The 14,539-nt window shown below is 40.4% G+C and overlaps 1 protein-coding gene across 2 annotated transcripts in view; it reads left to right on the forward strand.

The window, feature by feature from the left end:
- Positions 1-14,539, forward strand: part of CD109 (CD109 molecule) — a 164,194-nt gene that overhangs the window by 114,178 nt on the left and 35,477 nt on the right. For both annotated transcript variants that reach the window (XM_055433780.2, XM_055433779.2), the window contains 6 exons: positions 723-864; positions 1,929-2,046; positions 3,881-3,994; positions 5,716-5,934; positions 6,663-6,807; positions 11,680-11,856. In XM_055433780.2, the coding sequence (XP_055289755.2) occupies positions 723-864; positions 1,929-2,046; positions 3,881-3,994; positions 5,716-5,934; positions 6,663-6,807; positions 11,680-11,856 (915 nt within the window). The remainder of the gene's footprint in view (positions 1-722; positions 865-1,928; positions 2,047-3,880; positions 3,995-5,715; positions 5,935-6,662; positions 6,808-11,679; positions 11,857-14,539) is intronic.

The raw sequence follows: 14,539 nt of genomic DNA on the forward strand, positions 1-14,539 counted from the left end.
GGATACTTTTTATCTGAAGACATAAGGAAAATGTAATGCGATAAACAACACAAGGTGGATTTTTTTTCCCTAGCCATACCCTCTTCATTATTCAGATTCTATGTACAATCAGCTGTTCTCTGCATGGCAGACATTTCGCCTGAGTGGACTATCACTCATGTATTTGTTTGCCTTCTCCGTAGACAGTGGGTAGAGCTCATTTAGCAACTTCTTCAGTATAATTTTATTTTTAACGTCTTGTTTTGAAATAGTTTTAGGCTTATAGAAAAGCTGAAAGAATAGAGATAGGTGATCCAGTATCTGTGTGTCAGTGTGACTGTTTTGTAAGAAAAAAAGCTAATAAGCTGGAGTTTTGTAGCATCTTGTGGTAGGTATAGCCAAAGGCATTCAGCACTAGGAATCTAAGAAGAGGAGAATAGCAGAATTTGAGGTAACATTTAAAAATGGGATTTAACGTATTTTTTTGCAGCTGAACTGCAAGTGGTTTTTTAGGTGTTGGTTGTAGGGCCAGAGAACTTTTTTTCCCAGCTCTGCCATAAGTGATCATGTGGCTTGGGGTAAGTCACGTGACTTCTATGGGTCTCGGGTGTCAAATGAGAAGGATTGGAGAAGATAAACTGTGAAGGCCTAGTCAGCTGAGAGATGCTGTAATTCTGTGGACTAGGTTTATGAACATTATCTACCATGACTTTCCCCTAACAGTTGTCAATGTTTATTTTTAGATGACAGCGTAGAATTGGCTGAGAGGTTTGTGGATGAAAATGAAGGCTACTTGGTAGATCTTCATGACTTTTCTCTGGGTAGCAGTCCACGTGTGCGAAAGCATTTTCCAGAGACTTGGATTTGGCTAGACACCAGCATGGGGTACAGATTAAAGTTCTTTGTCTGAATATATTTTGTTTGGTCTTAGTTTTGAGTAAGTTTTGCCCTCTTTCTAATGATTCAGTATAAACATAGTGTGATAAAGAACTAAATAGACCAAGAGTTTTTAAAGAATATTAATTGTTAACTAACTAAATATAGTATTTAATTGGAGAAGGACATGGCAGCCCACTCCAATATTCTTGCCTGGAAAATCCTTTGGATGGAGGAGCCTGGTGGGCTATATATAGTCTGTGGGGTCACAGAGAGTTGAACACAGCTGAGCAACTGAACACTCACATGAATAGTATTTAATAAAGCTGTATGCAAATTGTGACAGTAAGATATCATCAAGGAGAAGACAGGTTTTTTCTAAAGAAGGATGATTTTAATTTCCCTGAAGTCACATGGTTCTCACTGGGGGAAGAGTGCCGGGAGTTCCTTTGTTGCTTGGGGTGGGAAGCGCTCATGATTGTTCCTTCTGCCTTGTGGTGCCCCATTAAACATCCCCATGAGCCACAGGCAGAAGAGGTATGGGCACTGAAAAGAATTCAGCTTAGCTAACAAACGCTGTGCTACCTGGCGTGATGACTCAACAAGTAAATCATGAAATCTGCATATATTGTGAGTCAGCTCTTTATGGAAACTTGAAATAAGACGAGTCACACCTCCATAAACAAATGACAGCATTGAATACAGCAAGAATACAGAGGGAAACTTTTATGCATATTCAGAGAGACAAATGGGAGTTAAATTTGGAAAAGGGTGTTTTATTATCTATATAAAATTTTTGAAACTGATGTTTGTCGAAGATATAAATATGGTAGAAAGATTTTTACTGGAATATAGATCAGTTTGCGGTATTATGACCTTATTATGACCTGTTCCTTGAGAACTTGGGATGTATTATTTTATACTTAAAAAAATTTTAGATACACATATTATTTGGAAAAATAAAATTTCCTAAAACATGGAAATTCTTCCAAAACATGGTTTAGGTTATGTTGGCCTATTTTGAAGTGTGTCTGTTCTTGGTTTTGTGACTTTTATGTTTATCTTGACTTCAGTTCCAGGATTTACCAAGAATTCGAAGTTACTGTGCCTGATTCTATCACTTCTTGGGTTGCAACTGCTTTTGTGATCTCTGAGGATTTAGGTCTTGGACTAACAGCTGCTCCAGTGGAGGTAGTGTACTAAAGAGCTGCTTATAGATGGTACAATGCCACGAAGCAAAGAGAGTGTCAACTCTTCAGTGGATTTAAAAAAAGTGATTGCTTATGATGTTGATCATAGTTTGGAGATTTCTTGGTGTTTCCTCTTTGTTTTTCATCTGTTTTACATTTTCAAGTGTAAACTGTATTAAACTGTTAACTGTGCTAGCTCTGTATTGAGATTTGGATAGTAAGTTTATTATTGACTGAGTCCAGTCACTTCCAAAGGCCAGAAGAGAGAGAATGTCCTGTTTAAAGACGAGCAGAACTCAGAATGTCTCCTAGCAAACATTCCTATACAACTCTTTGGTCAAGTTATATCCCATGTCACTTCCTAACAGTCATTGACAGAGGGATATAATGACTGATTGGTCTTAGGCCAGTAGCTTTCAGCTCTGTCATATCTGAAGCCGGTTTTTAAAAATAGGTATTTTGTTTTGTCCCTCAACCATCTATTCAAATGAAATGCATAGAAAATTTAATATACCTTCATACTCAATTGCAATAGTCAGTAAGATGTCCTAAGTGAAATACCAAGGAGAAATAAAAGGAAAGTAATGTATAATAAAATACTATACTTTTTAGTATGTTAGTGGCCAGGCATAGTTACATGAGAAAGCCTAGTAACATATTTGAATATTTATGCAGTACATAATCACCTTGTGTGCAGCAGCAGCAAAATGCAATTTGATATACATGTATTTTAGCAATGCAAGAACCTTGAGTGGTGCTGCCTGTGGTGATGTAAAGTTTTGAGATAGTGAAGAAGTTTTGGTAAAGTTACAAAACAAAGGGCAGTTTCCTCTTGATTTACAAAATAGTTGTGTATTGATAGATGCTTTGGGTTTATATATGTGTTTTCACTAGGTTTTAAGTCCAGGTTATTATAACCAGGTGCTTTATCTACATGAAAGGACATTTAAGAATCATGAGGAACACAGGACAATTCTTCATTGTCTGGGACTGTCCAGAGCATGCCGACTGTCCCCTGCTAAGTGCCAAGAGCACTCATTGTGACAATCTGAGACTGCCACAGATTTCCAAATAAACTTCTAAGAGAATTAACTGCTGCCAGTGAGAAGCTTGGCCAACACTCTCAGAGTTTGGGTGACCAACATATATGTATGTGTTTATCTGTTGGGCTTCCCTGGTAGTTCAGACAGTAAAGAATCTGCCTGCACTGCGGGAGACCCCAGTTTGATCCCTGGGTCGGGAATATCTCCTGGAGAAGGGAATGGCTACCCACTCCAGTGTTCTTGCCTGGAGAATCCCATGGACAGAGGAGCCTGGTGGGCTAGGGTAGTAGGCAAAAGATCATTTACTTTTCACAGGAATCTAAGACAGACGCTGTTTCATTTGGGCAGTGGCCTTAAAAGCAGAATGATGGAACAGGCATGGCGGAGTAGTAGGAGAGGAGCTTGGCTGTGGCCTCAGACATGCCGGGATCCAGTTCTGGCTCTTGCACTTGCCAGCAGTGTGCTCTTGTACCAGTTACAGAGGCGGCTGAGCTTCAGGTTTCTCTTCTGTAAAATATGACCATAACACCTGCCTGCGTAGGTGTGATGAAGTAATTTGTATAACGTCCCTGGTTCCTGGTAGGAGCATCAAAGAACGTAGTGATTACTGTGTTATAAATCACAGCAGTATGCCCCTGTTTATTTAGGATAGGCTGCTGTTTTCTGTTGGTAGGCAAGAGGACATTTCTGTGTGAAGCTACTAATAAGTGTCGTAGGTTTTGTGAGATTTAAGTGTATAAAGTGTGACGCTCTGGACTTAAATGAAATCTGTATTCATTGTGTTCTTTCCAGCTCCAAGCCTTCCAGCCATTTTTCATTTTTTTGAATCTTCCATACTCTGTCATCAGAGGTGAAGAATTTGCTTTGGAAGTAACCATATTCAATTATTTGAAAGATGCCACTGAGGTAATGTGCTAAAAGGTTTGTTCATCATTTACATGTTAGGAAAAAATGAAGAAAACATGCTGGCATTGGGTTATGTAGTGTTTGGGCATCCAAAAATTGTATGCATTTCTGGAATATTGAAAATAGCCATACTTTGCCCACCATTTCTTCAGCTTATTAATGTTGAAGGATATTGCTGGCATGTCTGGGTGTTTTCCCCTTAATTTCTAGTGCGAGTTCTCTGCTTTAGTCCCACAACTTCGTTTCTTGACATCTTTTTCTCTTTCCTGCCCCTTTCTCCCTACATTTGCCCCCTACTCTACTCCCACACGGAGAATGTCTTGCCACTTCACACTGCCATTCAGTGCCCACTGCTACTGGCAAGAATTTATTCCTTTCACGGACTGGTTTGGAACTAAGCTGTCTTCCTTGAGGGATCTACTCATGCTGTCAGGCTTGCGGTCCCCATATTTGTACAGGATTTTCTGTTTTTTTTTAACCTATTTTTAACTGGAGGATAATTGCCTTACAATGTTGCGTTGGTTTCTGCCATACATCAGCATGAATCAGCCACAGGTACACACATGTCCCCTCTCTCTTGGACCCTCCCCATCCCCAGCATCCCACCCCTCTAGGTTATGGCAGGGCACTGGTTGAGCTCCCTGTGTTAATGTATTCTGTTTCCAAGGCTTTGATTTTTGAGTCATGGTCTGGTGTTCCCTCAGCCAATCAGTTCCCTGTCAGGCAGGGGTAGGCCCACTGTTTGTATTCGTGCCCATAGTGGTGCTAATGAAATGATTCCCACCCCACCCCCACCCCCAGACTAGGGATTGTAATTAACCTTGCTACCCGAAAATGCCATCGTCTCTTTAAGCAGTCTGTCTAGAGAATTAACTGGTTCTTATTTTCTAATTTTACTTTTTAATTTTCTCAACATAGAATAGTATAAGGAGCAAAAGATCTGGAGTCAGAAGGCCCAGATTCGGTATCCAGCTTGTCCACTTAACGACAAATAACTTAACTGCAGTTTACGCATCTGTTAGATAAGAAATGTTTTGAGAAACAGATGAGAAAATAAGTGGGAAAAATAATTCATAAAGCCTAAGATCCAGAGAAATGCTCTTCTTGATGAGCCTGGCAACTTTGATGTACTCTACAAAAGTTTACAACCAACATGTGCTTGAGGACTAGTGTCTGAGTCATACTTTTCTTGGAATAATTTTAGCAGAGATTCTCAATGAGTGTAATAACATTTCATCCTGTTTGCCTCAGGTTTTTCTAATGGGACTAGTGTCCCAGGATGACACAGGTGAGTCAGGCTGGTGGTAGTACCATGACATGAAATAACTCAGCTTTCAGAAAATGAGAGAATTTAGTGTTAGTGGGAGTTTAGTGTTAGACTTGAAGAATGCCATTTCCCCACTTGTCTTGAGGTAGGTGGAGAAAGCATGGGAAAGAACTAGGTTTTTCCTGTTACCTCTATACCATCTTCTTGGCTGAACCTTTCTGTCTCATTTTTCTCTAGTCTTGGGCCTCACAGATTTAACCACACTTAAAAGGGCATGGCGACCCACTCCAGTATTCTTGCCTGCAGAATCCCATGGACAGAGGAGCCTGGAGGGCTGCAGTCCATAGGATTGCAGAGTCGACTGAAGCGACTTAGCATGTATGCACAAAGCAGCATTTTACTGAGGAGCAGTTTATTATACAGAACCTTTGCTGACTTTTTTTTTTCCTTCCAGGTTAAGGTAATCATTGAGAAAAGTGACGCATTTGATATTCTAATGGCTTCGAACGAAATAAATGCCACAGGACACCAACAGACCATTCTGGTTCCCAGTGAGGATGGGGCAACTGTTCTTTTCCCGGTGAGGCCAACACGTCTGGGGGAAGTGCCCATCACGGTTACAGCTGTTTCACCTGCTGCTTCTGATGCCATCACCCAGAGGATTTTAGTGAAGGTAAATACCTGAAGTCTAAAGTGAAATGGAAATACATAATTGAAAAGGAAGCTGAAGATAGTTTTCTCATGGTTAAATTTGTTTTCAAGACCTAGTAGGACATCTCCACCCTCCAGGAATGTCTGATGTTTTTCTCATCTAAATATAAAAATATATCATGCAATTGGAGATAATTGCCAATGTCTTATTTAAATTTATAGCATGATTTTAAAGCAGGTTACATTTATACTCTGTGTTACATTGGAATCCTGTTATATTGTGCCAAGTTGATATATAGATTTTGAATTTTGGAATTCTTAGTACAGGAGGAAGAGGTTTTGTAGGTTTTTTTTTTGGAGAAGACATTATGCACAAAAAGGCAACTCAGCATAGTGGATAAGCACTTGTATTCTGGAGGGAGGCAGCCCTGGGTTTCATCCCAGCTCTGTCAAGGGTGCCTTTGGACAAGGTATTTAATCTCTGTCTTTGAAAAATAAGAGGACCTATTGCAGAGAGTTTCTCATCGCCTTTTCATCTTCTCCTTTATCATTTCCATTGCCATTCCATGAACTATTTCTCTAATTTAAAGAGAAAGTAAACATTTATTAACGGGTTTGAACCAAGAATCAAGACCTTGTAGGTACTTATCTAACCATACACAGGCCAGACGCTTAACTCATTATCTGCCGATAGTTTTCTCTAAACAGAGGAACAAAGACCATGTTAATTGTGTTACTTTTTATCCACAGGCTGAAGGAATAGAAAAATCGTATTCACAGTCCATCTTGCTAGATTTGACTGACAGCATGCTACAAACTACCCTGAAAACACTGAGTTTCTCCTTTCCTCCTCATACAGTGAGTGGCAGTGAGAGGGTTCAGATCACTGCAATCGGTAAGAACGGAGTATATCACCCTCATTACTGGTTTATTTGTATATAATAATACACATTTCTCATTTATTTGTACATGCATTTTCTTTTTTAATGAATTATTTAAATTGAAGTACAGTTGATTGACAGTGTTTTTGGGGAACAGTAAAGTGATTCAGTTATACATATAAATATATATATATATTTTCAGATCCTGTTCCATTATAGTTTATTACAAGAGATTGAATATAGTTCCCTGTACTATTCAGTAGGTCCTTTTTAGGTATATTTTCTTATTTAATCCTAATTAAATAAGAAGGAGTTGTAGAAAGTTTTAGTTGCTGCCAACCGCTGATTGCAGTAGAAAGGCAAGTGAGATGTGTGTTCTGGACCCGTTCTTCTCAGTCTTCAAGGTGTACATGAATCTTCCGGGGACCCTATGTGAAGGCAGATTCTGGCTCAGTAGGCGTGGGGTGGGCCCTGGATCTGCATTTCTAACAGGCTCCCGAGTGTTGCTGATGTTTCTGGTGTGCAGTCCACTCTTTTGAGTAGCCAGGCCACAATATTGTGTGGCTGGAGGGAGGAGTTGTTCTGCCTTTGTGGCTCTCAATCACTGGTGAATATCACAGCCTTCTGTGGAGCTTTGAAAATACGCAAATATCTGGGTTCCACTCGCAGTCTACTCAGTGAGACTCCCTTGGGCTATGGCCAGGATATGCATGTTTTGAAAAGGTTCTGCTAGTGCTTCTGACAACCAGAAGTTGAGGACCACTGCCTTGAACGGTTCTCTGTGCAGAACGCAAGTACCCTGTACAGTTGGAAGCTACCCACTGACTTAGTCACCTTCTCCTAGTTGCCTTGGTAAGCCCAAAGGACTTTCAACTATTAGAACTTCCACAGAAATGGCTTGTTTGTATAGTTATGCTTTGCAAATAACTGAAAGAAATGTTTAGATTTTGCTGTTGTTCATTCGCTCAGTCAAGTCCAACTTTGCGACCCATCTCATGGACTGCAGCACGCCAGACTTCCTTGTCCTTCCTGGAGTTTGCTCAAACTTGAGCTGATGATGCTATCCAACCATCTCATCCTCTGTCGTCCCCTTCTCCTCCTGCCCTTAATCTTTCCCAGCATCAGGGTCTCTTCCAATGAGTCGGCTCTTTGCATCAGGTAGCCCAAGTATTGGAAATGTTTCGATTAATGACATCTAAATAATTTGTTAGGTCTTTGAGGTGTCAAGACCTAAGGCACTTTTTCAGAGGTTCTTTTGAATCTCACTTGCAGGTGTAGTGCTTTTTATTATTACTGCAAACAACCAGTCCCTCTAGAGAGGTCTTTTTGGGGAGACTTAGATGTAATTCTTAAAAAGAAATAAACTCTCTGTTGAGGAAAATACATTCTGCTTAAGCACCTCCCACAGTGGTTGGGTTCTGGGAGATGGTATGGCGTGTGTGCACACATACAGAGGGAAGAGCCTTGAAGTTTTTTCTTTTTAAGCTTTTTATTTTGTATTAGGGTAAAGGCTACCACAGGACTGGAAAAGGTCAATTTTCATTCCAATCCCAAAGAAAGGCAATGCCAAAGAATGCTTAAACTACCGCACAATTGCACTCGTCTCACATGCTAGTAAAGTCATGCTCAAAATTTTCCAAACCAGGCTTCAGCAATACGTGAACCGTGAACTTCCAGATGTTCAAGCTGGTTTTAGAAAAAGGCAGAGGAGCCAGAGATCAAATTTCCAACATCTGCTGGATCATAGAAAAAGCAAGAGAGTTCCAGAAAAGCATCTATTTCTGCTTCATTGACTATGCCAAAGCCTTTGACTATGTGGATCACAACAAACTGTGGAAAATTCTGAAAGAGATGGGAATACCAGACCACCTGACCTGCCTCTTGAGAAACCTATATGCAGGTCAGGAAGCAACAGTTAGAACTGGATATGGAACCATAGACTGGTTCCAAACAGGAAAAGGAGTATGTCAAGTCTGAATATTGTCACCTTGCTTATTTAACTTATATGCAGAGTACATCATGAGGAACACTGAGCTGGAAGAAGCACAAGCTGGAATCAAGATTGCTGGGAGAAATATCAATAACCTCAGATATGCAGATGACACCACCCTTATGGCGGAAAGTGAAGATGAACTAAAGAGCCTCTTGATGAAAGTGAAAGAGGAGAGTGCAAAAGTTGGCTTAAAGCTCAACATTCAAAAAACTAAGATCATGGCATCTGGTCCCATCACTTCATGGGAAATGGATGGGGAAACAGTGGAAACAGTGTCAGACTTTATTTTTTGGGCTCCAAAATCACTGCGGATGCTGATTGCAGCCATGAAATTAAAAGACACTTGCTCCTTGGAAGGAGAGTTATGACCAACCTAGATAGCATATTAAAAAGCAGAGACATCACTTTGCCAACCAAGGTCCATCTAGTCAAGGCTATGGTGTTTCCAGTGGTCATGTATGGATGTGAGAGTTGGACTGTGAAGAAAGCTGAGTGCCGAAGAATTGATACTTTTGAACTATGGTGTTGGAGAAAACTCTTGAGTGTCCCTTGGACTGCAAGGAAATCCAATCAGTCCATTCTAAAGGAGATCAGTCCTGGTTGTCCATTGGAAGGACTGATGATAAAGCTGAAACTGCAATACTTTGGCCACCTCATGCGAAGAGTTGACTCTCTGGAAAAGACTCTGATGCTGGGAGGGATTGGGGGCAGGAGGAGAAGGGGACGACAGAGGATGAGATGGCTGGATGGCATCACCGACTCAATGGACGTGAGTTTGAGTGAACTCTGGGAGTTGGTGATGGACAGGGAGGCCTGGCGTGCTGTGATTCATGGGGTCGCAAAGAATTGGACACGACTGAGCGACTAAACTGAACTGAACTGAAAGGCTACCCACTCCAGTATTCTGGCCTGGAGAATTCCATAGACTGTACAGTCCATGGTGTCGGAAAGAGTCAGACATGACTGATAGCTTAAGGTGAACGGTGTCGGGTTTGTCATCTCCGAAGAAGATTTAACTTCGGGACCAGGGACCAGGCTTGATCTCTCAAGAACTTTTGTGTAGCTGAGTTTTATTAAAGTGAAAAGGAACAGGGAAAGCTTCTGACATAGACATCGGAAGGGGAATGGAGAATGTCCCCCTTGCTAGCGTTGGTAAGGGAGTTAAATACTTTTTAAATTGGTTATTACAGTAAATCAAAAGAATGTCTCAAGGTTGTAAACATCTTACTAGACTCACTCCCACAGTATACATTTTAAGATAACAGGATTGGTCAGAAGATTTTCAGGAAGGAGAAACATGTCCTCAAGCAGGATACATTATTGTTATATCATCCTTACTAAGGAATGTAGGAGAAAACGTTTGTCCTTTCCTCCTTGAGAATTTCAGACCCCTATCTCCTCCTTGAGAGCCCCAGACCCCTTTCTTCTCCTCAGGGACCCTGGACTTCTTATCAGCCTGCCTAGGAATTGATTCTCTCATGAGCGACTTTCACTTTCTTTCATAGCCAGTTAACAATGTTGTGATGGTTCCGGGTGAACAGTGAAGGGACTCAGCCACACACACACATGTATCCATTCTCTCCCAAAATCCCCTCCCATCCAGGCTGCTACATAACACTGAGCAGAGTTCATGTGCTACACAGTAGGTCCCTGCTGGTTATCCATTTATAATACAGCAGTGTATATATGTTCATCCCGAACTGCTTAACTATCCCTTCCCCCCAAGAGCCTTGATGTTTGAGTGTGTACCATCTTTCCTTATGTTGGAATGAGTCTGCCTGTGGTTGTTGAATATTCTGAAGTTTAATTGTAAAGTTTGATTTAAAATAATGTTTTTTTCAAGTTTTATTTTTATATAGTATTTATTTTAAAAACTCTGGTTTTTCATTTTCTATTAAAAAACCTATGTGTGTTTTATTTGGACTATTAAAAGTCCAAGTTTAAAAAAAAAGTCCAAGTTTATGTTCACCTTGAATATTAAAAGCATAATGTGCAGTAGTGGTAATAAGAAGAAACAAAACCTGCAGTGGTATTTACTTCTCTGAGTTAATGTCTAAAGTTTAAGACATGGTATGCTAGCATGACTGCAGCCTACTTACATGAAAGTCTTCCTCTCTTTATTTGGATTCCTTTTTTTAGGAGCAAGTTTTCAATAGGTATTTGGACTTGGAATGGTGAAATTTTTAAAGTAAACCACACTGACAAATGTTCTTCTCTATACAGTTCAACCATAGTGAAGTCAAAATTAGAACTCAGCCTTTACATTTCTGACTTTTTACTTATTTTCTTGAGTCATGGTGTTATAATGTGGGTAGAGGAATGTGGGTACACGTGTGTTTTGTTTGATTTTATGTTACTAACTTTGAAGAATACTTTTAACCCGTTTTGATCCTGAGATTCATTGAAACATATATACCAGTTAGTTCTACTTTGTTGTTGATAAATAGAGCACATTGAAAAATGCCACAAGCCCTGCCTGTAGAACATCATTTCTTAAGAATTTATAGTGTATTAGTAAGGAAGTAAAAATAAAGTTCTATTTATGTGAAGAATACTAATAGTAAAACTTTTCTTCCCTTTATAAGAATGATGACTTCCTATTGCAAATCCTGACATTTTGGTTAGAAATTTTAAAAAGCTTACAGTTTGCTTGTAAGTGCTGTATCTTTGAGCTAAAAGTCTCCTAATTTGTCACATAATCTACAAGTTCAGTACCATTGTATTATCATTTTTTTGACCAATTTTCCTAAAAGCATGATGTAAAGTTACTGCTGTGTTCCTGGCAGTGGAACAGTGATAGTGTTTCAATGTTGGGCGCCTTCTGCTGTCTTTGCTACTAGGAGGTATGGTTACTGGGGATTTTCTGACCTTGATAAATATCTTGTGCTTTCAGGAGATATTCTTGGTTCTTCCATCAATGGCTTAGCCTCCCTGATTCGGATGCCTTATGGCTGTGGTGAACAGAACATGATAAATTTTGCTCCAAATATTTATGTTTTGGATTATCTGACTAAAAAGAAACAACTGACTGAGAATTTAAAAGAAAAAGCCCTTTCTTTTATGAGGCAAGGTAAGGATTTTAGAAATATACTTTTTTTTTGGTAAAAATACATTTGTTTCTGTTTTTGGTTTGTTTTTGGTCAGAGTTGACTCTAGACTGTATTTCAAAATGGACAGATTTTGTCTTTGCTGTATGATTGTGACAAGAGATTGTGTGGAATGTGCTAGAAGTGTTAACAGCTGTCACTACTTGTCCTCAGCTCCAGGCTCACTGACTGCTACTAAGATAAAGGAATTTGATCCTGGAGGGGCTTATATTTTCATAAGGGATTGGTAATTTAAAGCCACTTAAAAATCTGATGGTGAAGGACAGGCAAGGCTGGTGTGCTACAATTCATGGGGTCACAAAGAGTTGGACACGACTTAGTGACTGAACAACAACCAAATCTGAAGGAATGAGTATTTCACTGAGTCATTCCACATTTCTGGAGTGTCTCTTAGGGACCAGGGTCAGTTCCCGTGAGGAGGCAGCAGGAAGTCAAGCCTTTCCTCCCAGGGAAGTCTGTGTTCAGTGGAGAAAGTCTATATGTAGTGAACACGTGTGGCATCACGTGGTGGGGGCTTTAAACATTTCAAGTAGCTGGAGGCTAGGAGGGAAGAGTGAGTATGGGGGGCCCCTTCTGGCCACATGGAAAACATGATAACTCTGCCCTGATGCCCTGGGGAGGCTGATGCTGTTTGCAGACACACAGATGCTCTGTGTCTGCAAGTTGCTAATAACAATAATTAACATCGGTTGATGCTTACAAATGTGGCAGGCAGTGTTCTAAGCACCTTACATAATATTTTAGTTACTGGTCACAGTCAGTATGGTTATTGTCCTTCTCTTTTTACAGATAAAAGTCTGTAAAAATCTGGCACAGAAAAATTGCCTAACTTGTTAGGTCACATAGCAGGTGAGTGGCAGAGCTGGGGTCTGAACTCACTGTCTTGCCCGAGAATCCATACTCTTAATGTCCATACTTAGGAGAAAATGGAAAGTTGTGAGACATTTTTAACAATAATAATGTAAACTTGATTTTTTCCTCAATACTCTAAAAGCTAGCCACCCAGAGTCACAGTTTCAGCTTTGCGCTTCCATTAGAGGACCTCTAGCAAGATCTTGGTGGCTCAGTGGTAAAGAATCCGCCTGCCAATACAGGAGATGCTGGTTTAATCCCTGGGTCAGAAAGATGCACTGGAGAAGGAAATGGCAACCCACTCCAGTATACTTGCCTAGAGAATCCCATGCACAGAGGAGCCTGGTGAGCTACAGTCCATGGGCTCACAGAACAGCTGGACATGATTTAGTGACCAAACAACAAAAAGTAACATCTCGTGTGGCTAAGTTTATCATTCTGCACAGTTTGGGGTACCTGTTGTCCATCAAACTGATGAGGAAATTGGTCAAAATTATAGGAAAATGCTTGTTCAGTATAATCTACAAATTGAATGAACACTTTCCATCCTACCTTTTTTAAAACAATGAATGGGTTAAATGCCAATAGAAGCAAGCTTGTTAGTGATTTGGCTAACTTTTCCACAGTTAAGAATTAGAAAACTCAGTAAAGACGTTATTTTAATGTGAGTTTTTCTTCCAGGTTCCCTCATTATGAAGGGGCATGTTTATCCTAAACTAACTGCTGTGTAATAATGATAATAACTTACCCTGTTTTACAAATATTTTAATTTAATTTTTGCAAAAGCCCTTGGAGATAGGAGTACTGTTATTGCTTCCATTTTGCAAATGAGAAAACCGAGGTACGGGAGGCTAAATAACTTCCCTATTGTTCCCCTGGATGGCCTTGCTCCCAGGTCCATGCTCAGAGTGCCAAGAGATTGCGTTACTTTGCAACATTCTTAGGTTGTTGGAAGCAATAGGAGAGGATGGAGGAGGATCAGGAATTGGGCCAAAACTTCAGTATGACCAGTGTGCAAGAGGTCTCAATGGGAGTTGTGAAAAAATAGGAAGGGAGGCCCACAGCCCCTGTAGGGAAAGAGAGGCCAGAGGTTAGAATCTCGGGTGTCAGGTTAGACCAGAGTGAGTTGTGAGATGTTAGATCCAAGAAGCTGAGCTGCAGTCAGTTTCCTGAGTGCCCCCTGGGCTAGATGGGCAGACACAGGCTGAGTGCAAGTCTGGGGGCTGTGTCGGAGGACAGACTTAAGGGAGGCCGGGGATTGGGATCAGGGCTGGGTGTGACCTGACTTCTGCCCTGAAGGAGATAGTGGTAGAATTTCCATCAAATTAGAGCCAGGTGTTTCAGGCATTTAGGCTTTCCTGGTGGCTCAGATGGTAAAGAATCTGCAATGTAGGAGACCCAGTTTCGATTGCTGGGTCCGAAAGATCCCCTGGAGAAGGAAATGACAACCCATTCCAGTATTCTTGCCTGGAAAATTCCATGGACAGAAGAGCCTGGAGGGCCATTGTCCTTGAGGTCACAAAGAGCTGGACATGACTGAGCGACTGATACTTGGCAGGAATTTATGACATGTCATGCCCAGGTCCTTAAGTCCTCTAGGAAATTCTCAAAGATGTAGCAATTGGTACTTTCTGTACTGAGCTGCTTAAAAATTATTCTCCTTTCTGCATATGTTTGTGAATCAGCCATGTTTTTTTCAGTTTAACTATTAATTTATTTAAAGAAAATGGTAAAAATATCAAATGTTCTATCATATATGCAGAAAACACACCTTATTAATGTTTCAAGAAAAAT

This window comes from Moschus berezovskii, chromosome 10, assembly GCF_049115385.1.
Source record: "Moschus berezovskii isolate FMDL1 chromosome 10, NW_MosBer_1.0, whole genome shotgun sequence".
Lineage (NCBI taxonomy): Eukaryota > Metazoa > Chordata > Mammalia > Artiodactyla > Moschidae > Moschus > Moschus berezovskii.